At 46.9% G+C, this 25,930-nt stretch overlaps 1 protein-coding gene and 1 long non-coding RNA gene across 2 annotated transcripts in view; one reads left to right on the forward strand and one right to left on the reverse strand.

The window, feature by feature from the left end:
* The window catches only part of LOC149120786 (uncharacterized), a 124,461-nt gene that overhangs the window by 19,701 nt on the left and 78,830 nt on the right, over positions 1–25,930 (forward strand). The gene's annotated exons all lie outside the window — the stretch shown is intronic.
* Positions 2,723–24,196, reverse strand: CXCL17 (C-X-C motif chemokine ligand 17). The gene is made up of 4 exons (XM_089318779.1): positions 23,911–24,196; positions 11,224–11,304; positions 10,486–10,587; positions 2,723–3,145 (listed from the first exon to the last, which is right to left on the reverse strand). The coding sequence occupies exons 1-4, from the start codon at positions 23,996–23,998 to the stop codon at positions 3,045–3,047; spliced, it is 372 nt and encodes a 123-aa protein (XP_089174905.1). The 5' UTR covers positions 23,999–24,196; the 3' UTR covers positions 2,723–3,044.

Below are 25,930 nucleotides of genomic sequence, written 5' to 3' on the forward strand. Positions count from 1 at the left end.
CTGCCACTCCCAGGAAACGTCAACAAGTAACCCCTCATTCCATCGCTAAAACTCGGCTTGTCCCATTCTGCACGCAGAAGTCTCGAGTTTGGAGGAGGCAGCTCAGGGCACCGCCGACTGCCCGGGAGGAGCCAGGGGAAGGGGCGGAGAAGGTGAGGGATTGCAGAGGCTAGCCCTCTGATGTCACTGCCCCACTTCCCTCGGGCCCTGACTGTGCCCGGGATGTCGTGGCCTCCGGGGTTCCCTCCAGGCTCCTGTTGTCTGAGCCCCAGGGCATTGGCCCAGTTGGCAGCCGAGACAGACCTGGGCAACCATGATGTGGTTCTCGCCTCCCGGGTTCTGCTTATATGCATGCGAACTCCCAGGGGGCAAGGTCCAACTTCAGAGCTGCCCCGGAACGGCCGCTAGATCCGTTGGCCTGAATGGGTGAATGGACACTGGGACAAGGGCAGCGCTCTGTCCCACCTCCCTGCGTGTTTCATCTCCCCCCAGTCCTTTGTAGGGATGCAGCCTGGTGCGTGGGAGAGGGTCAGACCCTGGCTTCCTATCCTGCGCTTCCACTTCCTAACTGTACCTTCTTTTGCAAGACTCTTAACTTGTATCTTCAGGCCTCACCTACCAAATGGGGATGTAGATCTTTATCTCACAGGATTATCGAAGGGTGACCTGCACTAACCTATCCTACTAGGTGTTGAATGAATGAATGACTGTCCTTAGGCAGCCCTAGTTTCTCCAGATTGAAACTCACGTGTGTCCCGGTAGTGCCTGGTGCTGGTTTTCTTCCCAAAAGACGGCCCACCATGTCCCGACATCCCTTCATGACCAGATTTCTCTTTGAAGGCTGTCTTTGCTCTGTTTATCGCCGTTACGCCTCTCATGGCTACAGCATCTGTTTCTGAAGATGATCCCACATCTGATTCCGAGTCGGAATCTGTGATCCACTCTAAAAGTGTCCTCCACTCTTGAGGAGATGGCTCTGTGGATATTTCTTGCGGTGTGGTGGATGTTTCTTGCAGATTTCTGTCCTCCGTCAAAGATTCGTGCCTGGATTTGGCTCTCTGGACTGGCGTTGTTTGCTGAGCCATAGCGTCTGACTGTTGCGCTCTCTCTTGGGATGTAGATTGAATCTGGGCAGGTGGTCCTATTTTGGATGCGAGTTTAGCCTGGGCTCTAGGTTTTGATTCAGCTTCCTGTTGAGCTAGAGGGGGCTCTACTGGCCCAAGTCCTGGCCTGGCTGCTTGTCCCTCTCTCAGCACTGATTTCTGTTGAGTTGTTGATTCTTTCCTTGGGCTAGGTCCCTGCTGGGAGGGGGCTTCCTGTTGAGTGAGGGGCAGCCTTTTAATGGGAGATGATTGCTGTGGCACAGACTCCTGTGAGGCAAGCAATGCCTGCTGCAGAGTGGATTTTTGTTGGGTTCTAGGTTCCTGTTGGTGTTCGGCTTCATGTTGAGCCTGGGGTTCCTGCTGCGTGGAAGGTCTTTGCTGTGAAGCAGGCTCCTGTTGGGCAGTGGATTCCTGCTGAGTCTTGGTTCTTGGCTTGGCTATCTTGGGTATCTTTTCTGGTTTAGGCTCTGGCTGGGTCGTAGGTGTCTGTTCTTGTGCAGGTCTCCCATCTGTCCTAGGCACTGATTTAGAACCAGGTTCCACTGTTGTTATCTCCCTCATGGGAGGGGTTGATTTCCCAGGCTTCATGTTTCTGGGCCCCTTAGGTCTTTCTCTTCACAGATCTCTCATGATGGCACCTCCCTTTGTGTTCCAATCCTTCATCCTGGCATTCCTGGTCTTTCTTTCTAAGGCAGGTGGCTAATGGGCTGACACTGCTGGCCCCCCTCTTGTGCCAAGTGGTGCACCCTGTACCTCCTCCTTTTAAGGAGGCTGTGTGCCTAGTGCTGCTTAGCAGAGGGGAGGGGCTTGTCCTCTTGTGTCATAAATAGGGCCCCACCCCACTCATCACTCAGTTAAAATGTTTCTTCTCCTAAGGCAAGCATCCCAATTTAGTTCTCTGTTTCAATTGGGATGACAGAAGCCAGATTCTGGTTGAGTGGTCCTTTGGCTCTCACCATTTGATCTTTTGAGAAATGGATCAGAGGAGGAGACAGTCTCTATTCTTGTTATAATGATTTTTTTCCTTTTTATTTATTCATACAAAAGGCCACCAGATTAATCTTCTCAGATGGTTGATCTGGTCATTCCACTCCCATACTATATAATAAATACGTACTAGAAGCATATTATATATATAATGAAGTGTGATATCCTTTCATTTTTACAGCCTGAAGCTCATTTGAATGGTGTTTGAGGTACCCTACACCATCTTTCTAGTCCTGAGTTATGTCCACATATATATCTCTTGTGTTAGATTGGAAATCCCAGAATACAATGACTGTTACTGATGATGCTGATGAGGTGATGATAGTAATTGTAAATACTGAAGGCAGCCCCTTATATGCTCAGGAACTGCCAGTTTCTTTTAAACCTGTATTATTTTTAATAAGACCAAAACTGTTTCATTGCTATACCTAGTTTCTTTGTCCCTAGCTCTTACATAAGGAAAATTTGTTGAATGAGTGAAGGATAAAAAGTTAGTCAGTGGAGAGAAAGTGAGGATCATGGTGGCGAGGAATGTGCTTAGAACCTGGAGTGGGCTTGGCGTAAACAGGGTAAAGTGGGTCATCTGGATTGAACTGACGTGGCAGTCCCTATTTGAAAGAAATATTATTGACTTATTGCATTTAAAAATATTTATTGATCTCTGTTTGCTACTTTCCTGCCTATATTTAGAATTGAGATCAGCTAGGTAGCTGGGGTTTCTGGATCCTTCCAGGTGATCTTAAGCTTGGGTAAGGGGGGGGGGCGAAGGAAAAGACAACAGAAGACCCTATGGGAAGCAATAATCAATATGATGTCGGGAAAATGCCTTTTGAGAGCCCTGGAATGATTTAGGGGATAAGGACAGGGAGTGGAGAGAGTAAGGTCATCCTCCAGGCAGAGTCACTACCCTTTTGACTGAGAATGTTTCAGGAGGAGGGTGGACTCTTCGAGCTCTTACAAGGGCAGAGCAAAGCTTGCTAGTTGACATCGTTTGAGAAACTGCTGACAGGCTCTGGAGTGCTTGTTTGGCTGCCTGTGGGACTTTTGATGCCCTCCTGGGTAAAAAAAAAAAAAAAGAGAGAGAGAGAGAGGGGTGCTAATGTTAAAAACATTTTTAAATTAATTTTCTTTGAAGGGTAGACACACACACACACACAGAGAAAGAGATAGGGAGATAGAGATAGATAGATAGAGAGAGAGAGAGAGAGAGAGAGAGAGAGAGAGAAAGAAATCTCCTGTCCACCTTTTGACTCCCCAAATGCCTGCAATAGCTAGGGCAGGGCCAGGCCAAAGCCAGGAGCCAGAAACTCAATCTAGGTCTCCTACATGGGCAGCAGGAATCTAAGTAGTTGAGCCATCACTTGCTGCCTCCCAGGGTGCACATTAGCAGGAAGCTGGAATGGAGAACGGAGAAAGGACTTGAACCCAGGCACTCCAACATGGGATTTGGGTGTCCCAGGTAGCAGCTTAACCACTGTACCAAATGCCCACCCCCTTATGAACATGCTTAAAATTTAATTTTTATGAGCGCTCTTAAATTATAAGGGTAAGACTTGTCCAGTAGAAAAAAATATATAGTACAAAAGTAAAAATATTCTTCCCACCCCAACCTCTGTTGCCTGCTTCCTAGAACTAACCAGTGTTAATCATTTGCTACATCTTTTGTACCTTCTGCTATATAAACATGATGGTTTACTTTAAAAAACAGAAATGGGCCGGCGCCGCGGCTCACTAGGCTAATCCTCCGCCTAGCGGCGCCGGCACACCGGGTTCTAGTCCCGGTCGGGGCGCCGGATTCTGTCCCGGTTGCCCCTCTTCCAGGCCAGCTCTCTGCTGTGGCCAGGGAGTGCAGTGGAGGATGGCCCAGGTGCTTGGGCCCTGCACCCCATGGGAGACCAGGAAAAAGCACCTGGCTCCTGGCTCCTGCCATCGGATCAGCGTGGTGCGCCGGCCGCAGCGCGCCGGCCGTGGCGGCCATTGGAGGGTGAACCAACGGCAAAGGAAGACCTTTCTCTCTGTCTCTCTCACTGTCCACTCTGCCTGTCAAAAACAAACAAACAAACAAACCAGAAATGAGATTATATTATATTTAGTACTTTGCTCTTCACCCTTAACAATTTTTTTTTATTATTGCAAAATACACATCTATAGGAGTTAATAAAAACTTAGTTATGAAGGCACAACCATTATGAATGGGATTAATGACCTTATTAAAGAGGCTGAGGAGCTTGGTTTTGCCTTCTGCCATGTAAGCACCCAGCTGACAGGCAGCATCTATAAACCAGAGAGTGGGACCTTGCCAGACACCAGGCAATCCACCAGCACCTGGATCTCACACTTCTCAACCTCCAGAACCGTGGCAAATACATTTTTCTTGTTTGTAACCACTCTGCAGTGTTTCGTGGTAGCAGCTGAGTTGGACTAAGGCAGTGTATGAAATCATACTTTAGCTATCTTTTTCAGGAGGTTATTTTTAAGTTCATTTATGCAGTCTATTTAAAATGCAGAAAGAGGGGCTGGCATTGTGATGTAGCAGATAAAGCCATGTCCTGCGATGCCAGCGACCCATATGGACACTGGTTTGAGACTTGGCTGCTCCACTTCTGATCCAGCTCCCTGCTAATGAGCCTGAGAAAGCAGCAGAGAATGGCCCAAGTGCTTGGGCTCCTGCACCCAACGTGAAAGACCTGGAAGAAGTTCCAGGCTCCTGGCTTTGGCCTGGCACAACCCTGGCAGTTGCAGCCATTAGGGGAGTAAACCTGTGGATAGAATCAATCTCTCTCTCTCTCTCTCTCTCTCTCTCTCTCTCTCTCTCTCTGTTTTTCCCTCCCTCTCTCTCTGTAACTCTGCCTTTCAAATGAATAAAAAACATTTTTTTTTAAAAGAAGAAGCAGAAAGAGTTCTCTCATCTGCTGGTTCACTCTCCAAATGCCCATAGCAGCTCGGGTTGGTCCAGGCTGAGGCCAGGAGCTAGAATTCAGTCCAGGTCTCCCATATGGGTGCCAGGGATCCAAACCACTTGGGTCTTCATCTGCTGACTCCCAAGGTTCCCATAGCAGGAAGCTGGAACTGGGAGTGGAGCCAGGAGTCTGATGTGGGATACAGGTGTTCCAAGCGGTGCAGTTTCATTTGTGTTATTATGCATTTGTTTATTTCCACAGATAGATTACTCTAATATACCACAATTGGCAAGGGTACTTCAAAAATTAAATGGAAAATGTGTGTCATAGGAGCAGGTGTTGAGGCCCAGTGAGTCAGGCTACTGCTTGAGACGCCCACATCCCCTTTTGAAGTGCCTGAAATCAAGTCCCACCTCTACTTTTGATTCAACTTCCTGCTAATGCCTGGGAGGCAGCAGGTGATGGCTCAAGTCTTGGGAGAACTGGCCACCCAAGTGGGAGAACTGGATGGAGTTCTGGGCTCTTGGCTTTGACCTGGCTCAGCCCTGGCTGTTGTGGACATATAGGTAATGAACTAGTGGATGGAAGAGCTCTCTTTCTCTGTCTCTGCCTTTTAAATAACTTTAAAAAATGTGCATTATGAGAAAACTGTGCATGAATTCCAAAATTTTTTCCCCAATATAAAGCTTTTTCTATAAACTTTTTGAAGTACCCTCATATTATTTATATTCTGCTGATGGACTTCTGGTCAGCTTCCCACTGGGTCAGTTATGAGCGGTACTTCTTTGGAAGTCTTTTTTTTTTAAGATTTATTTATTTATTTAAAAGAGTTACACAGAGAGAGGAAAGGGGAAGAGAGAGAGAGAGACAGAGAGAGAGAGAGAGAGAGAGAGAGAGAGAGATAGGTCTTCCATCCACTAGTCCACTCCCCAACTGGCCGCAATGGCCGGAGTTGTGCTGATCTGAAGCCAGGAGCCAGGAGCTGCTTCTGGGTCTCCCACACGGGTTCAGGAGTCCAAGGACTTGGGCCATCTTCCACTGCTTTCCTAGGCCATAGCAGAGAGCTGGATTGGAAGTGGAACAGCTGGAACTTGAACCGGTGCCCAGATGGGACGCTGGCACTGCCGGTGGCGGCTTTACCTGCTATGCCACAGCAGTGGCCCTGAAGTCTTTTTTTTTTTTTTAAGAATTATTTATTTATATGAAGGTCAGTGAGAAGGAGAGGAAAAGAGAGAGAGAGACAGAGATCTTTCATCCATTGGTTCACTCCCTAGATGGCTGCATTAGCTGAGGCTGGACCAGGCTGAAGCTAGGAGCCAAGACCTTCTTCCAAGGTCTCCCATGTTGGGTACAGGGGCCCAAGGATTTGGGCCATTCTCAACTGCTTTTCTCAGGCCCTTAGCAGGGAGCTGGATCAGAAGTGGAGCAGCTGGGACATGAACATGCCTGCGTATGGGATGCTGAAGTTGCAGGCAGCAGCTTTACCTGCTACGCCACAATGCCAGCCCTTAAGAAGTTCTTGTACATTCTCCTGGTTTACATAAGCATTCCTTTTGACTACATTTCTAAGAGTGGAATTGCTGGTTCACATAGTACACGTAGTTTAAACCTTAGTAGCTTACAACACTCTTTAAAGTGATGTGCCAATTTATTTTCCCATTAGTAACATATGAGAGTTTCTATGTTCTCCTCTTTGCCAAACCTTGATCTTGTCAAATTTAAAAGTTTTTGACAATCTCATGATTATATTCTGATACGTCATTCTAAAATTATTTACTTGAGAGTCAGAGACAGATATACACTTAAAGTCCTTTTTTTTTTTTTTTTTTTTTTTTTTTTTTGAGAGGCAGGAAAAGAGAGATTCTCCTACATACTAGTTTACCCTCAAATGCCTGCAGTGGCCAGGACTAGGCCCAGGGCCAAAACCAGGAGCCAGCAATACAATGCAGGTCTCCCACATCGGTGCCAGGAACCAATTACTTGAGCCATCACCTTCCCTTCCCAGGGTCTGCATTAGCAGGAAGCTGGAATCAGGAGCTGGAACCAGGAATTGAACCCAGGTACTGTGATGTGGGACACCAGCATCTTAACCAGCATCTTATCAGCTAGGCCAAACTCTTCCCTCATTTTCCTTTTAACTTTTCCTAATAATAACAAAGTTGTATGCCATTTCATATATTTATTAACTATTTGATTTTCCTCATCTGTGAAGTAGCTAAGTATGTCTTTTGCCAATTTGTCTTGTGGTATTGCGTAACTATCTCTCACTGATCTGTAGGATATTCTTTATATATTCTGAATACTAACCCTTTGCAGGTTATATATATTGCATATATCATATAATCAATAGCTTCTTGTTTTATTTGTTGATGACCAAAATTTATTCATTTCAGTGAAGTCAGACTTATCAGTCTTCTTTCATGGGTGGTGTGTTTTATATCTTGTTTAAGAAATCCTTCCTGGAGTAGGAATTTGGTATAGTGGTTAGGATACTAGTTGGTACAACCACATCCCATATAGGAGTCCCTGGGTTTGAGTACCATCTCCATTCCTAATTCTAGCTTCCTGCTAATGCATAGCCTGGGAAGCAGCAGGTGATAGCTCAAGTAGTTGGGTACTGCCACCCATATGGGAGACCTAGATTAAGTTCCTGGCTTCCGGCTTCAGCCTGGCCCAGCACTGGCCATTGCGGCCGTTTAGGGAGCGTGAACTAGTGGATAGGAGCTCTTTCTCTCTCTCTCAAATGTCTCTCAAAACAAACAAACAAAACAAAAGAGAAGTAAAAAGAAACATTTTGGGGCCAGCGCTGTGGTATAGCAGGTAAAGCTGCCACCTGCAGTGCTGGCATCCCATATGGGCGCCAGTTCAAGTCCCGGCTGCTCCTCTTCTGATCCAGCTCTCTGTGATCGCCTGGGAAAGCAGTAGAAGATGACCCAAGTCCTTGGGCCTCTGCACCCGTGTGGGAGAACTGGAAGAAGCTCCTGGCTCCTGGCTTCAGATCAGGTCAGCTCTGGCCATGGTGGTCATTTTGGGAGTGAACTAGCAGAATGGAAGACTTCTCTCTCTGGCTCTACCTTTCACTGTAACTCAAATTTCAAAGAAATAAAATATTCTAAAAAAATTGTTAAAAACTAAAAGAATGAAAAACTATTAGGTAACTTAAAAAATTTCTTTGTTCAAAGATTGTGAATACACTTTCCACTATTTCCTTATAAATTTAGATCTTTGGGGCTGGTTCTGTGGCATAGCAGGTAAAACCACTGCCTGCAGTGCTGGCATCCCATATAGGTTCTGGTTCGAGTCCTGGCTGTTCCACTTCTGATTCAGCTCCCTGCTAATGTGCCTGGGAAAGCTGCAGAAGACGCCCCAAGTCTTTGGGTCTCTGCAACCACATGGCAGACTGGGAAGAAGCTCCTGGCTCCTGGCTTCAGCCTGGCCCAATCCTGGCCATTGTGGCCACTTGGGGAGTGAATTAGCAGATGAAAAATCTCTCTGTCTCTTCTTCTCTCTTCCTCTCTGTAATTCTGCCTTTCAAATAAATAAATAAATCCTTAAAAAATACAATAAAATGTAGACCTTTAATCCTCCTGAAATTTATTTTTGTGATGTAGGTGTTTTTACATAAATTTTTTCACTTAAATTTTTATGTACATCTTTTCAGTCAATGCATAATGATTTTTTTTTTTGACAGGCAGAGTGGACAGTGAGAGAGAGAGACAGAGAGAAAGGTCTTCCTTTGCTGTTGGTTCACCCACCAATGGCTGCCGGGGCTGGTGCACTGCGGCCGGTGCACCGCGCTGATCCGAAGGCAGGAGCCAGGTGCTTCTCCTGGTCTCCCATGGGGTGCAGGGCCCAAGCACTCGGGCCATCCTCCACTGCACTCCCAGGCCACAGCAGAGAGCTGGCCTGGAAGAGGGGCAACCGGGACAGAATCCGGCGCCCCGACCGGGACTAGAACCTGGTGTGCCGGCGCCGCAAGGCGGAGGATTAGCCTAGTGAGCCGCGGCGCTGGCTTCAATGCATAATGATTTGCTTCATCATAATTTTTGACAGCTACAGATGTGCAGTTTGCTTTGTTGAACATTTTTACCCATTTTTCAACATAAATATTGTTATAATTTATTATCATATATGCATCTTTTAAAAATATTTATTTATTTATTTGCTTTATTTATTTATTTATTTATTTATTTATTTATTTTAAAGGCACAGATCTCCAGTCCCCTGGTTCCCTCTCCAAATGTCTACTATAGCTGGGGCTGGGCCAGGTCAAAGCTAGGAGCTTGTCACTCAATCCAGGTTTCCCACTTCCCACCTGGAAGTATTTCCCAAATACTTGCACCATCACCTACTGCCTCCCAGATTGTGTATTGGCAAGAAGGTGGAACTGGAAGTGGAGCCAGAACTCAAACCCGGGTACTCTGATATGGGATGCAGCTGTAGGTGTCCCACGTGGAATCTTAGCCACTGAGCCAAATACCCATCCCTTTTGCACATATATCTTTTGAGTACTCATGCTTGTATTCTATAGTTGAAATTTCTTGAAGTGAGATTACTGTGTCAAAATGTGTACTCATTTATAATTTTTGTAGTTACTGTCAAATTTACTGTCTTTTTGAAAAAATTTTTCCAAATTTCTTTTTTTTTTGTCCTTTCCTCTGCCCCCCATCAAAAGCTTGACAAATTTATTTTCTATCAACAGTATATATAAGGATTCTGGCTTATTCCATTCCTTGTAATATCACAATATCAGTTTATTATTTGCCATTTTTTGTATGATACTTAAAAACTGCTGAACCAGGGAGTAGTCCAATTCTTTTTGACACTGATACTGATGGTCATCTTCAGAGATCAATGGGCAGGTCCCCAACAGCCCATGTGCCTCCACTCAGACACTCAGTGAGATTCTTTTTTTTTTTTTTTAATTTTTTTGACAGGCAGAGTGGATAATGAGAGAGACAGGGAAAAAGGTCTTCCTTTTACCATTGGTTCACCCTCCAATGGCTGCTGCCACCAGTGTGCTGCGGCTGGCGCACCGCGCTGATCCAAAGGCAGGAGCCAGGTGCTTCTCCTGGTCTCCCATGGAGTGCAGGGCCCAAGCACTTGGGCCATCCTCCACTGCACTCCTGGGCCATAGCAGAGAGCTGGACTGGAACAGGAGCAACTGGGACAGAATCCAGCGCCCCGACCGGGACTAGAACCCAGTGTGCCAGTGCTGCAGGTGGAGGATTAGCCTATTGAGCCACGGCACCAGCCACTCAGTGAAATTCTATAAAATTCAGGAATTTGGTTAAGCCATTCTTGTACCTGGAGAATTGTATCCTGCCTTTCTCATTCTTCCCCTTTCTCCACAAGTTGACACCAAGTAGAAAGGGTTGAGATGTGTGCCTACCTAGTCTTCTATTCATCCCTCCTCTTTATTCTCAACCCCTGCTTTATCCCTGTGATTCCACAAGGGTGACTCTGGTTTATGGAGACCATCCCTTAACACTTACTGGTTTTCTTCACCGTGCCTTTGAAGTGATCACAGGGACAGTGCTTCTTTGGCAGCCTAGGCACTGTCATGAGTTTTCTTTTCGGGGCTCTCAGGAACCAACCTGAAATAACAGATAACCCTGCTCAGACAGGAGAGTTAACACATTTGAGTAGGGGGGAGGTAGGGCTTTCCTTGCCATCTCCCATGTCTTCACTTCCTCTCTCATCCCACAGCAAGCTGTGAAAATGGGTCAACACAGAAGAGAGGGGACTTACATCTGTTTGAACACCAAGATCTCCAAGTTGTTTTTCCTGACCTATGTGGCAGACGTAGAGGGGGTATCAGGATATCATCGGCAAGACTGAAGAATGGAAAGCCACACCTAAGTGTGTTTTAGTGGCTGCTTTACCTTGGACAGCCATCTTGCCTCTCTGCTTTCATTCTTTCCTGTGAGGAAAATAGGGCTGAGAATAGGGTTCAGAAAGCTTTTGGAAAGCAGCCCTGGTTCTCAGGAAAAAGGTTAATTTGGGTTGGGGGAAGCTTGACATTCAGTTGGTTCTCCTGCAGACCCTGGAGGAGTTTAGTTCTTGCCTGAGACTCAATAAGGAAGCAGGCATTGGTGTTGAACACGGTGACTGGTGGAGAGGGGGTGGATGATGTCAGCTCAGATAACATCTGCAATGGTCTCAGAGGGGCTCAAGGGAGAGAGTCAGGGTCATGGTGATGCCATCGTTGTTGTTGATGCAGAGTTACTGACCTTTGCACTCACATTCTTGGCCATCTTCCCAGAGCCACCTCCCTGAAGTTTGGCGTTGGTCCCCATGGCCTCTGGCGACCCCTGTTGGAAGGAACCATTTCACTTGCGGGCACCAGTAAGCGAAGAGACCAACAGAAATGCCCCCTAGCACTATGCTACCTAGGCTAGCACGGGTCAGTTTCTCCTTTTCACTTCAGGAATCTAGGTTACTTCAAAAGAGGAATATTTGGGTGGGTGTGTGGTGCAGCACTTAAGCCTCTGCTTAGGATTCCCGCATGCGTATTGGAGCGACTGTTACGGTCCTGGATCCTCCTCTTCAGATCCAGCTTCCTGCTAAGGTACACCCTTTCAAGTAAAATGAAAATTTAAAGAGAGAGAGAGGTGCTGGTATTGTGGTGCAGTGGATTAAGCCACCACCTGCAACACCCACATCCCATATGAGTGCCACTTCTGATTTAGCTTGCTGCTAATGTTCCTGGGAAAGCAACAGAAAATGGCCACTGCCAGCCACGTGGGAGACCTGGAGGGAGTTCCAGGCTCCTGGCTTCAGCCTGGCCCAACCCTGGACCATTGCAGCCATTTGAAGAGTGAGCCAGCAGATAGAAGACCTTACTCTCCTTTACTTTTTTAAAGATTATTAAAGGTAGGTTGAGAGAGAGAGGGAGGGAGGAGAGAGAGAGAGAGAGAGAGAGAGAGAGAGAGAGAAATAGAGGGAGTTTTAAATGGCTAAAGAAATATGGCCTAGGGGCAGTGCTGGAATCCAATATGGGCGCCGGTTCAAGTCCTGGCTGCTCCTCTTCCAATCCATCTCTCTGCTATGGCCTGGGAAAGCAGTAGAAGATGGCCCAAGTATTCGGGCCCCTGCACCCGCATGGGAGACCCGGAGGAAGCTCCTGGCTCCTGGCTTCAGATCTGCTCAGCTCTGGCTGTTGCGGCCATCTGGGGAGTGAACCAGCAGATGGAAGACCTTTCTCTTTCTCTCTCTCTTCTCTGTCTGTAACTCTACCTCTCAAATAAATAAAATCAAATCTTTAAAAAAAATGTGGCCTAGAGAAAAGCTTAGCTGAAAGTAAATGGAGAAAGAATGGCTTTTGGATGGAAGAGAGGACAAAGTAGGGAATTTATTAAGAACTTACACCACCACCCTCCAATGAAATCCTCACGACTTAAGGAGAAAGAGAAAGGAGAAGATCACTCTATGAGCCAAGATTTTCACCTGACTCCAAGTTACTCTGTCAAATTTGCAATCTTCATTCAGCCATAAGAGGTTGGCATTTATCATTGTTCCTCTGGAACAAATATAATCCTTTTGGCCTCTGTCTAAGCCTGTTTTATTATCTTATTCTGTCTTATCTCCATTTTGCAATACCTAAAATATTTTCATGGCAACCAAGGATGGTGGTTTGTACACTTGAGTTCCTCAAGCTAGAACTGGACTTCTCCTGTGTGTAGCAGTTTCTTTCATTTTTTTAAAATTTATTTGAAAGTCAGAGTTACACAGAGAGAGGAGAGGCAGAGAGAGAGAGAGAAAGAGAGAAAGAGAGAAAGAGAGAGAGGTCTTCCATCTGACGGTTCACTCCCCAATTGGCTGCAACAGCCGAAGCTACGCCATCTGAAGCCAGGAGCTTCTTCCAGGTTTCCCTCGCGGGTGCAGGGGCCCAAGGACTTGGGCCATATTCTACTGTTTTCCCAGGCCATAGCAGAGAGCTGGACAGGAAGTGGAGCAGCCAGGTCTCGAACCAGTGCCCATGTGGGATGCCGGTGCTTCAGGTCAGGGCGTTAACCCGCTGCTCCACAGCACCGGCCCCATGTGTGTAGTAGTTTCTGATGTTTCCTGTCAGAATTTATTATGTCTTAATGTGATTCCTATCCTATATGAACATAGCTCTCTTATTGCACATTTATATTTTATTGCTGGAAATCTGTCATGGACCAGATTGTGTGCCCCCAAAGTCACACATTGAAGCCCTAATCCCCAGTACCTCAGAAAAGGGCTTGTGAAGAGGTGGTTCGGTTAAAAGGAGGCTATTGCGTTGAGCCCTAATCCATTCTGACTGGTGTCCTTATAAGAAGAGGAGATTTAGACACAAAAAAGACCCCAGAAGTGTGTGCAGGCAGAGGAACACCATGTGAGAATATAGCAAGAAGGCTACTGTTGTGGACTGAATGTGTCCCCCTAAAAGCTGCATGTTGAAAGCGAACCCCTAATGTGACAGTATTAGGAGACAGGGCCCTAATTATGCCAAAAGGTGGAGCCCTCGTGCATGAGACTAGTGCCCTTGTGAAAGGGGCCCCAGAGAGCTCGGTCCTGGTCTTTCTGGCATATAAAGACGCAGGAGAAGCCAGGTGTCTGCAACAGCACACAGGTCACCACCTGACCACGGCCCAGTCACGCTGATACTCTGATCTTGAACACCCCACCTCCAGAACTGTGGGGGATGTACTTCTGTTGTTTATAAGCCGCCTGGTCTGTGCTGTGCTACTGTGTTGTATCAGCGCCATACCAAGGCAGTGGCCATTTGCAAGTCAAGGAGAGAGGACTTAGATGAAACCAGACCAGTCTGTGGCCATGTCACACTCAACATGCCTGTTCTTGTCTGGTCTCAGAAGCCAAACAAGGTTGTGCCTGGTTAGTACTTGGATGGGAGAAGAAAGCAAACCTGAAGACACCTTGTTCTTGGGTTTTCAGCTTCCAGGACTGTGAAGAATGCGTCCCTCCTGTTTAAGCCACCAGTCTGTGGTATTTTGTTACAGCAAATGAAATGAAAGCCGTATCTTTCTCCCTCACTAGACTCTGAAGGACTGGTTCAGTGATCATTCAGCCTCATGGTTCCTGGCACGTGGTAGCATTTGATGGATGTTTGTTCAGTGAGTGGTTGGGCGAGTTGTTGTTTGGAGAGGGCTCTCAAGATCATCTGGTTCAACTGAGGTCTCCTGTTTCCCCGACTCGTGCCCTTTCTGCCACTCAGATGGAGGGCTTGCACCATCTCCGCAAGTGCTAGTGTTCAGATGTTCTCATGTGTTGTTTTCAGTGCCATTAAAATAATTTAAAGAGGTGTAACCCCTGCCACTACACTTTTCTAACATTTTGTTCTTGCTTGACCTCCACCCATTTCCAGAGAAAAGCCACAGAATATTAGAGCCAAAGGATTCTTGGTGATTATGAAGCTGAATCCCTTAACTGATACTTTTTCTTCTTTCTAAATATAATCTCAGTATATTGGAGAAAATTTTGAAAATAGAAGGAAATCATTATTTTTACCAACTATTGGTATTTTGGCATATTTGTTGCCTGCACAGGTTTTTCTCTATATAGTGATTACCATAGTATATGAACAGATTACTTAAAAAAAAAAAAGATATATTGATTGGTTTGAAAGGCAGAGTTACAGAGAGAGAGAAAGTCTTCCATCTGCTGGTTCACTTTCCAAATGGCTGCAGTGGCTGGAGCTGGGCCGATCCTCCCACATGGATGCAGGGGCCCAAGGACTTGGGCCATCCTCCACTGCTTTCCCAGGCCATAGCAGAGAGCTGGATCAGAAGTGGAGCAGCCGGGACTCGAACCGGCGCCCATATCGGATGCCGGCACTGCAGGCGGTGGTTTTATCCACTACACCACAGCGCCGGCCCTGTGAACGGATTTCTTTTGTTTCCCCACTTCATAAGCATGTTACTGTCTTTTCATAATGTTAAAATTTTTAATTTTCATTTTTTTGAAAGAGAGAGAGAGAGAGAGACAGAGACAGAGACATATCTTCCATCTGCTGGTTTACTCCCCAAATGCTTGCAACAACCAGGGCTGGGCCAGGTGAAAAACAACAGCCCAAAACTCAATCACTATCTCCCATCTGGGAGCCAGGAACCCAAGTATTTAAGGCATCACCTGCTGCTTCCCAGGGAGTACATTAGCAGGAAGTTATTAGAAGTAGAGGAGTTGGGCCGGCGCCGCGGCTCACTAGGCTAATCCTCCGCCTTGCGGCGCCTGCACACGGGGTTCTAGTCCCGGTCGGGGCACCGGATTCTGTCCTGGTTGCCCCTCTTCCAGGCCAGTTCTCTGCTGTGGCCAGGGAGTGCAGTGGAGGATGGCCCAAGTGCTTGGGCCCTGCACCCCATGGGAGACCAGGATAAGTACCTGGCTCCTGCCATCGGATCAGCGCGATGCGCCAGCCACAGCTTGCCGGCCACGGCGGCCATTGGAGGGTGAACCAACGGCAAAGGAAGACCTTTCTCTCTGTCTCACTGTCCACTCTGCCTGTCAGAAAAAAAAAAAAAAAAAAAAAGTAGAGGAGTTGAGACTCAAGCTGACTCTCTAATATGGGATGCAGGTGTCCCTAGTGGTGACTTAACTGCTGCGCCAAATGCCTGCCCCCATAGCATTTTTAGTGATCGTATAACACTCCCTCCAAGTATATGTGTTCAAACTTATTTATGTTTTCCTTTGAATATTTAGATTGTTTTATTTTGAGACACAGTATTAATCAATTTCTTTGTTCTTATAAATGTTTTTCATTTTCTTAGGGGAGAGTTCCCAAAGTGGAACTACTGGATCAAAAGTTAAGAACAGTTTTGTGGGGCCAGCATTGTGGTATAATGGGCTAAGCCTCCATCTGGGATACTAGCATTCCATATGGATGCCAATTGGAGTCTAAGCTGCTCCACTTCCAATCCAGTTTCCTGCTGATGTGCCTGGGAAAGCAGGGGATGAAACTCCTGGCTCCTGGCTTCAGCCTGGATCAGCCCTGGCTGTTATGGTCATTTGGGAAGTGAAACCACAGATGGAAGATTCTCTGTCTCTCTCTCACTCTGTCTCTCTCTCTTTCTTTCTCTCTCCCGGTAACTCTGCCTTTCAAATAAATAAAAATAAAAAAAGGGGACAGTTTTGTGTTTCTTGATGCTATTATCAAATTGCTTTCAAAAGAAGTCTTAGTTAAATTGCTCTCTTTTTCTCTCTCTCTTAGTTCAGAAATGGAAGCCCAGAGAGATCAAATGAAATGTCCAAGTTCATAAAGGTAATGATGACACATCTAGAGTTAAAACCTGTCTAGGTCCAAGATCCTTAATCTGTTGTTTTTTCTGCAGTCATACGTGACTCTGATTTCCTGGGCGAGCCTGAGAAGGAATCTACACAATACTAGAGTGTTATGTGTCCTAATCCTCAAACACTCACGGGCTATCTTTATGAATTTTTTCCTGCCTCTATTATTATTTACTTCATACTTTTTATCTAAATTTATTTTACAAAACGCCATCACTCTATGCAGTATTATATCTGAAATAAGTTTGATGTATACTAAGATTTTTTTCCTAACATGCAATTAAAATAAACATGTAACTACTAAAGTGAAAAAAAAGCTAAACTATGTTCCACTGAAAATACATTTTAGGAAACACTGATGTGTAGTATAAGCATGGACTTTATATTCAGATACGTGTGGAATCAACTACTGGCTCTGTGGCTTAGCTAGGTTGTCTTGGACACATCACTTAGCCTCCTTGATCTTTGATTCCCTGATGTGTAATCTGAGACAGCAATGTCTCCCTCACAGGACTTTAGGAGCTCCAGTGGGTACCTAGTGCCCAGGCAGACAATGAGTACATGATGCTACCTCTGTGGCTGTTACTAGGGACTTCTGTTTATTTCCAAGAAAAGGTCTTGCTGACATGTGTATGTGAAGAAGTTACTTCCACTCCTTAGGATTTGCCGGGTGGCTATTGTTATTTTGATTTTCCAGTTCTACGACATGTGTGCTCTGTGATTTTTAGATAAGTTGCTTAACTTCTCTGTGCTTCGTTTACCTAATTTGTATTTTTTAAAATGACACATAAACATGGTCCATATTTATAAAGAACCATGTGATGTTTGACGTATATACATATACGTCATATATATATACTCCATACATATATATTATATATATATTCCATACATACATATCTATAATATGTATAGTGTCATCTTCGAATCACAGAGAGCATGTCCATCTCTTCAAACCATTATCATTTCTTTTTTTTTTTTTTTTTTTTGACAGGCAGAGTGGACAGTGAGAGAGAGAGACAGAGAGAAAGGTCTTCCTTTGCCGTTGGTTCACCCTCCAATGGCCGCCGCGGCTGGCGCGCTGCGGCCAGCGCACCGCGCTGATCCGATGGCAGGAGCCAGGAGCCAGGTGCTTTTCCTGGTCTCCCATGGGGTGCAGGGCCCAAGCACCTGGGCCATCCTCCACTGCACTCCCTGGCCACAGCAGAGAGCTGGCCTGGAAGAGGGGCAACCGGGACAGAATCCGGCGCCCCAACCGGGACTAGAACCCGGTGTGCCGGCGCCGCTAGGCGGAGGATTAGCCTAGTGAGCCGCGGCGCTGGCCCAAACCATTATCATTTCTTTGTGGTGAAAACATTCAAAATCCTTTCTGCCTTTCTGATATCTTTTTTTAAAAAATATTTATTTATTTATTTATTTATTTGAAAGGCAGAGTTACATAGAGGCAGAGAGAGAGAGAGAGAGAGAGAGAGGTCTTCCATCCACAGTGCTGGATTGTGGATGGAAGTGCTGGCATCCCATATAGGCACTGGTTTGAGTCCCGGCTGCTCCACTTCCAATCCAATCCAGCTCTCTGCGATGGCCTGGGAAAGCAGTGGAAGATGGCCCAAGTGCTTGGGCCCCTGCACCTGCATGGGAGACCTGAAAGAAGCTCCTGGCTCCTGGCTTCAGATCAGCACAGATCCGGTTGTTGCAGCCATTTGGGGAGTGAACCAGTGGATGGAAGACCTCTCTCTCTGCCTCTCTATAACTTTGCCTTTCAAATAAATAAATAAATATATTTTTTTTAAAGATACCATTTGGGACACCTGTATCCCACATTAGAGTGCCTGGGTTCCAGTCCCAACTCTGCTGTTAGGTCTAGCTTTCTGCTAATTTATACTCTTGGAGCAAAAGGTACTGGCTCAAGTAGTTGAGTCCCTGCCACCCATGTGGGCGACCTGGATTGAGAGCCTAGATCTTGTTTTCAGTCTGGCTGACCCTGCCATTGCAGGCTTTTGAGGGAGTGAATCTGCGAGTGAGAACTTACCTCTTTGTCATCTCTGCATACCAAATAAATAAATAATCTTTTAAAGGTTCATGAAAAGTTCCTATTATGAAGAAACTATGTGTGTATTTTTCTTTGAACTTTTTGGAGGATGTGTGTCCTCACATGTTATTTCACATGTCTGTCCACTAGAGGGTCCAGCACCAATATCACCTGCTAGCAAGGGCATATCTAGTGCCCTGGGCTTGTCAGTACTCTCCTCCCATGAAAGGGATCAGGGCTCTCTAGAGAAATGGCAGGGCTGTGGCAGGGAGGTGCAAGATGAGTCTGGAGTATGTCATGAGGTCATAAAGTAAGCAACTGCTTGAAAAATTATTTAAGTATGTCAAAAGGTCACAAGAAGCCAACTTGAAGGCCAGTTTGGGGACAATATGAACAACATATTGAAAAATGATAGTAACAGATTATTAACTCATAGGTATCCATGAGCCCATACATACATAAATAAGTAATTGAACAAGCCGGCGCCGTGGCTCAATAGGCTAATCCTCCACCTTGCGGCGCCGGCACACCGGGTTCTAGTCCCGGTTGGGGCGCCGGATTCTGTCCCGGTTGCCCTTCTTCCAGGCCAGCTCTCTGCTATGGCCAGGGAGTGCAGTGGAGGATGGCCCAGGTGCTTGGGCCCTGCACCCCATGGGAGACCAGGAAAAGCACCTGGATCCTGGCTCCTGCCAGGATCAGCGCGGTGCGCCGGCTGCAGCGGCGGCCATTGGAGGGTGAACCAGCGGCAAAAGGAAGACCTTTCTCTCTGTCTCTCTCTCTCACTGTCCACTCTGCCTGTCAAAAAAAAAAAAATAAAATAAAAAAAGACCTTTAAAAAAAAAAAATAAGTAATTGAACAAGTAAATAAATGAGACAGAAGGAATATGTTTTCCTTACAGTAAAATTCCAATGAATAAATATAGAAGGAATTATGGAAATAGAAAATCACTAATTGGTTAATACCACAGGCCATAATAATTACGTGTAGGCAAGAATCATCAGTGAATTCTATAAATTAATGGGTAAAATTATAATGAAAAGAAATAGATTTTTTTTATTTGACAGGTAGAGTTATAGACAGTGAGAGAGAGAGACAGAGAGAAAGGTCTTCCTTCCATTGGTTCACCCCCCAAATGGCCGCTACGGCTGGCACTGCGCCAATCTGAAGCCAGGAGCCAGATGCCTCCTCCTGGTCTCCCATGTGGGTGCAGGGGCTCAAGTGCTCGGGCCATCCTCCACTGCCCTCCCGAGCCACAGCAAAGAGCTGGACTGGAAGAGGAGCAACCAAAACTAGAACCCGGTGCCCATATGGGGATGCCGGCGCTGCAGGCGGAGGATTAACCAAGTGAGCCATGGCGCCAGCCCCAAGAAATAGATGATTTGTATATCAAAGTTTCTCTCCACATGACACTTACTAATTACAGTGGGGGAAATAATAACTTTAGGGCCTGGCAGACATCTCCTGAACCAAGTGCTCAGAGTCAACCAGTAACATGAGGATATACCGGTGTTGTGGTATTCTTGCCAAAAATATATCAGACAAGCCCCAACTGCGTGACTTTCTACAAAATCACTGACTGATCTTCTTTAAAAGAGTCAAGGTCATGAAAGACAAGGGAAAATTGAGAAACTACCCTGGGTTGGAGAAGACTGAAGAGACAGGTCAGTGTTATTCAGTACCGACTCTGGGGTTGGACCCTGGTGCAGTCAGAGGCCATTAATGTGGGACGATGAGCAAAATTTGAATAATTTTGGATTAGTTCATGCTATTGTATCAATGCCAGTTTCCTGGTTTTGATAATCATGTTACGGTTACGTAAGATGTTATTTGAAAACAATTGCATGAAGGATAATCTACTGGAACTCTTATTATTTCTACAACATTTTTGAAAGTCTGACAAATTAAAAGTTAAAAATATTAGATTTCTGTGAGGACAAAATGAGTTAATACATGTGAAGCACATGTATTAGAATAATTCCTGGGACATAAGAGTTAGCTATTGTCATATATCATTTTATAATTAGTAATATAGTTAATGAATAATATGTCATTTGTTTCCTGATATCCTCATATACTGTCACATATTTATCTTTTCCTTGTGAAAAGCATATTGAGCACTCATGTAGTTATTTTAAGAGCTATATTTTAGGGACAGGCTTTGACACAGTAGTTAAGACACCCCTTGGGATGCCTGCATCCCACATCAGAGTGCCTAGATTCAAGTCCTAACTTTGCTTTCAATTACAGCTTCCTGCTAATGTACACCCTGGGAGGCAACAGGTGATGGCTCAAGTGCTTGGGTCCCTGTCACCCACGTGGAAGACACTGATGGGGTTCCTGGCTCCTGACTTTGGCCTGATTCAGCCCTGGCTATTGTAGGCATTTGAGGAGTGAACCAGCAGATGAAAGATCTCTTTCTGTCCATCTCTGTCTCTCTCTCTCACTGTCCCTCTACCTTTCAAATAAAATGCAAGTACATTTAAAAAAAAATTGTTAGCTAGTGCTGTGGCACAGCAGGTTAATCTGTGGTCTGCAGTGCTGGCATCCCATATGGACACTGGTTCAAGTCTCAGCTCCTCCGCTTCTGATCCAGCTCCCTTCTAATGTGCATGGGAAAGCAGCAGAAGATGGCCCAAGTTCTTGGGCTCCTGGTTCACTCCCCAAATGGCCACAATGTCTGGAAGTGCACCATGCCAGAACCTGGAGCCCAGAGCTTCTTCCTACATGGGTGCAAGTACTTGGTGTTAAGTACTTGGGCCATATTCTGCTGCTTTCCCAGGCACATTAGCACAGAGCTGGATCAAAAGTAGAGCTGCCAGGTCTTGAATTGGTGCCCATATGGGATGCATCGCAGGCAGAGGCTTAGCTTGCTACGGCACAATGCCGGCCCCAGAGCTTGCATTTCGAAATTGTACTTGGCTGGGATACAAGGCTTTTGCCCAGCCACCATCCATCCTATGGGGTTTGTAACAGTGCCATCTGGTGGCACAGCAAGCTTGCCCCAATTCATCACCCTTGAAATTTTACTCAGTCCATTTATTAAGCCCTTTCTAGGTGGACATTATAGATCATTTAATTTTTTAAAAGATTTACTTATTTATTTGAAAAAATCAGAGCTATACAGAAAGAGGAGAGGCAGAGAGAGAGAGAGAGGAGAGAGAGAGAAAGAGAGAGAGAGAGAGAAGTCTTCTATCTGATGGTTCACTCCCCAATTGGCTACAACAGCCGAAGCTGTGCCGATCCGAAGCCAGGAGCCAGGAGCGTCTTCCGGGTCTCCCACATGGGTGCAGGGACCAAAGCACTTGGGCCATCTTCTACTGCTTTCCCAGGCCATAGCAGAGAGCTGGATCGGAAGTGGAGCAGCTGGGACTTGAACTGGTGCCCATATGGGATGCTGGAGCTTCAAGCCAGGGCGTTAACCCATTGTGCCACAATGCCAGCCCCTAGATCATTTAATTTTAACATCAAATCTATCTGATAAGTGGCATTGTATTCATTTCAGTATGATAAAACTGAGGCTCAAGAAAATTCAAGTGAATTGTCCAGGGTTGCAGGGAGAGTGTCAGAGCCAGGATTCGGATCTAGGGCCCTCTGATGCCCATGCTGAGTCTAAGTGTTTAGGTGAATCCAAATGCGCAGTCGGGTTTAAGAAGGATTGGCATGCAGAAGAGGTTCTCAACTCGAGTCCCTCCCCAGGGGACATTTGGCAGTGTCTGGAAATATTTTTGGCTTTTATAACTGGGGGTAGGATTGGGAGACTTGCTAAACAGCCTTGAACTGCTCTCACAACAAAGAATTAATCAGCCCCAAATGTCAGTGGAGCTACTGTGAAACCTGGTGCGGTCTTCACAGGGCAACATCTTGAGCTTTCATGTTGAGGCATGAGGGTTTATCCTTTCAGGTAGCTCGTATTCACAGAGGACTGTGCTGAGCAGTGTGAGGGTTATGAAAACAATGGCTGGCGTGTGCCCTTGAGGGAGTTACAGTCCAGAATGGCAGGGGTGTGGTCAGGAAAGGCACAGCCACACCTTCGTTACAAGTTAGAATGTACCCGGTTGCCCCTCTTCCAGGCCAGCTCTCTGCTGTGGCCAGGGAGTGCAGTGGAGGATGGCCCAAGTGCTTGGGCCCTGCACCCCATGGGAGACCAGGAGAAGCACCTGGTTCCTGCCTTCGGATCAGCGCAGTGCGCCGGCCACAGTGCACCGGCCCCGGCGGCCATTGGAGGGTGAACCATGGGCAAAGAAAGACCTTTCTCTCTGTCTCTCTCTCTCACTGTCCACTCTGCCTGTCAAAAAACAAAAAAACAACAAAAAAACAAAAAAACAAACAAACAAAAAAAACCCCAAGTTAGAATGTAAGCACTAAGAAGAGAGTCCTTCTTAGCATTAGGGCTGAGCACACGCACGGGAGGGAGAGCTCACTTCTGGTCGCAGGAGGAAACAGTGTTTGGGCTGGGTGCATGAAGAGTTGAGCAGGCGGGAAAACAGGAGCTGCACAAGGAGCGGCAGTCTGCTTTGGGTGGAGCAGTGTGTGTGTCCTGGGTGGTGGACTGGAAATGGCACACTGGGGCCAGAGCTTTGGCTCCAGGCCAAGGGGACTCAGGCCTTGGTGTCTTTTTGAAAAGCTTTCTCTGGGGCTATGGGGCTCAGCAGGTTCCAGAAAACTTTCCTTATAAATGAGAAAAATGTTTCAATTGGGGTGGAACAGGTAAATTTCTGATTTTGGGACCAAATTAATGCTGAGAATGTAGCAAAGCTATGAGGGTACGTCAGATAATTCATGGAAGAATGGAATTAAAAGATAAGCTTATTTTGCTGCAAAATTGAAACCTGTACGTAGCTTTTTTTTTCATAATAAGAATTTCCATGAACTTTTTAAAGACCCTTTTTCTTTTACCCCAAAGTAGTCCTTGGGGATAATGTGGTCTCACATAGAAATATACACGGGCAAGAGCTCTCTTCTGTGTGGTTCTTCTGTGGAGGGCTGGACCACTTTGGCTATAGTAAAAACCAGGGCAGATTTGGGACTCCTAACGGAAGGTCTGCCTCCCACAAGGTGAGCTGTTAGAACAGGGCTTGGTATGGCTAACGCTTCAATATGAATACTACCTGGTGATAGAGAAGTCCTTCCTGGTTTATTACATTTCCATTAAACAGCATTGAAAATTGTTGGTGGCATGTCTTATGCATTGTACAGAATGTAAGCAAGGACTTCCTGATTTTCAGTGAACCTGCAGCTGCCACAAACACCCCCCCACACACACACCACTGCCACCAAGTTGGGCCCTGGGAGGTTCACTGCTCTTTTGGAAAAGGGTTGAGGGAAAAAGAAAGCTTGCAAGTGTGTGTGAGTGCGTGCACATGTGTGTATGTGTGCATTTTGCCAGCTACACTTACACATTCACATACAATATCCCATATCCCATTTGACTATCACAATACCCTTTAGCTGGAAGCACCGTTTTCTCCTTTTGGGAAATGAGGAAGCTGGCACTGAGCAAGGCTAATGCGCCCCCAATCCCTGTAGCTGAATAACATGGGCTACATCTTAATGCACGTGAGGCCCGATTTGCCACATTTTCTCCTGCTCTCTTCCCCTTCATAGAAAATTAGTTTTGTTTACCTGAATGTGGGGTGCTAGAGACCGTGGGCATCAGCAGTAGCGACAGCAGCAGCAGGAGGGAGGGGATTAGAACCTTCTCTGGGGCCATGGGTGCTACTGCAGGTCGCTTGAGGAGTATGCCGAGTGTTCCGGGTCGGAGATGGCTGCCTTCTTGCAGAGGCTCAGGTGGGGTACTCGGGCGGGCCGTCTGGGCTTTAATCCCAGGGCAGGAACAGGTAAGGTGACTCTGTCGTTGTGGTAAGGTTTCAGATTGGACAACATGTTTTACGGGAATCTGAGAGGTGAAACTGGTCAAACAAAAGAAAAGCAATGTTCTTGAGAACATAAGGAGGTGACTGATAACTTGGCAGCAGTACTGTTCCTTCCCCGGGTCTTTCCTACCTCCCCATGCCCCAGCATCATGCTGTGATTTCCTCCTTAAGTCTTCTTCTTGCTTGGATGTCTTTGTACCTTTAGGTCTCTCTCTCTCTCTCTCTCTCTCTCTCTCTCTCTCTCTCACAGGAAAATGTATACTGAGAGTTGGCAGAACAAAGGATGGCATAGTCTGTTTCCCCTCTGTCTTCTCTATCCCCAGCAGGGGTAGGGTTATTGCCCGGTCCTCCCCTCAGCCCTAGGGGTGGCAGAGTAGGGTCGAGGAGAAGAGGCAGTCCTCCCTCACCTCCGGAGCAGTGGAGGAACCCAGGCCTCCTCGCTGTTCATCAGGAAGGTGCTGTGGCTTAGTCACTACAGTCAAAAGGAGGCCGGCGCCGCGGCTCACTAGGCTAATCCTCCACCTTGCGGAGCCGGCACACCGGGTTCTAGTCCCGGTTGGGGCGCCGGATTCTGTCCCGGTTGCCCCTCTTTCAGGCCAGCTCTCTGCTATGGCCCGGGAGTGCAGTGGAGGATGGCCCAGGTGCTTGGGCCCTGCACCCCATGGGAGACCAGGAAAAGCACCTGGCTCCTGGCTCCTGCCATCAGATCAGCGCGGTGCGCCAACCGCGGCGGCCATTGGAGGGTGAACCAACGGCAAAGGAAGACCTTTCTCTCTCTCTCTCTCTCTCTCACTGTCCACTCTGCCTGTCAAAAAAAAAAAAAAAAAAAGTCAAAAGGAGAGAGAGCCGGGTTGGTGGAAGACACCGGGGACTTCAGTTCCAAGAATGTTTGAGAAACAGGGAGCCACAGAGGGAAGGAGACCTTCAAGTGTGTTTGCCCAGCCTCTTGGGGCTCCTGGCAGCAGACCTTGTTTGGGAGTGGCCCAAAACAAAGGAAGAAAGGTAATAATACTTACAATAAACACTGAGGGTCATGGGAAATCAGCGGAGGGGAGGAGAGGGGAGGAGAGGGGAGGAGAGGGGAGGGGAGGGGAAGGGAGGGAAGGAAAGGGGAGGGGAGGGGAGGGGAAGGGAGGGGAGGAGGGAGAGGGGAGGGGAGGGGAGGGGAGGGGAGGGGAGGGAAGGGGAAGGGAGGGAAGGAGAGGGGAGGGGAGGGGAGGGGAGAGACAGAGAAAGAGGTCTTTCATTTGCTGGTTCACTCCCCAGATGGCCGCAACTGCTGGAGCTGGGCCAATCCGAAGCCAGGACCCAGGAACTTCTTCCAGATCTCCCACGTGGATGCAGGGGCCCAAACACCTGGACAATCTTCAGCTGCTTTCTCCAGGACATTAGCAGGGAGCTGGATAGGAAGTGCACAGCCAGGACTCAAATCAGTGCCCATATGGGATGGCGGCACTGCAGGCAAAGGCTTAACCTACTATGCCACACGCCAACCCTAGGAATTTGATTTTTTAATTCAAGAGGCAGAGAGACAGACAGGCACATAGAGAGAGCTTCCATGTGCTGGTTCACTCTCCAGATGTCCTCAATGGCTGAGACTGGGTCCAAGGGTGAAACTGAGAGCAGGAATCCAGCCCAGGTCCTGCATGTGGGTGGCAGGGACCAATTACTTGAACTGTCACTGCTGCCTATCAGGGTCTGCATTGGCAGGAAGCTAGAATTTGGAGCCAGAGCAAGGAATCAAATCCAGGCACTCCAGTGTGGAATGT

The sequence above is a fragment of the Oryctolagus cuniculus genome, chromosome 18 (genome assembly GCF_051225735.1).
Source record: "Oryctolagus cuniculus isolate XC-2025 breed Fujian yellow rabbit chromosome 18, ASM5122573v1, whole genome shotgun sequence".
Taxonomy (NCBI): domain Eukaryota; kingdom Metazoa; phylum Chordata; class Mammalia; order Lagomorpha; family Leporidae; genus Oryctolagus; species Oryctolagus cuniculus.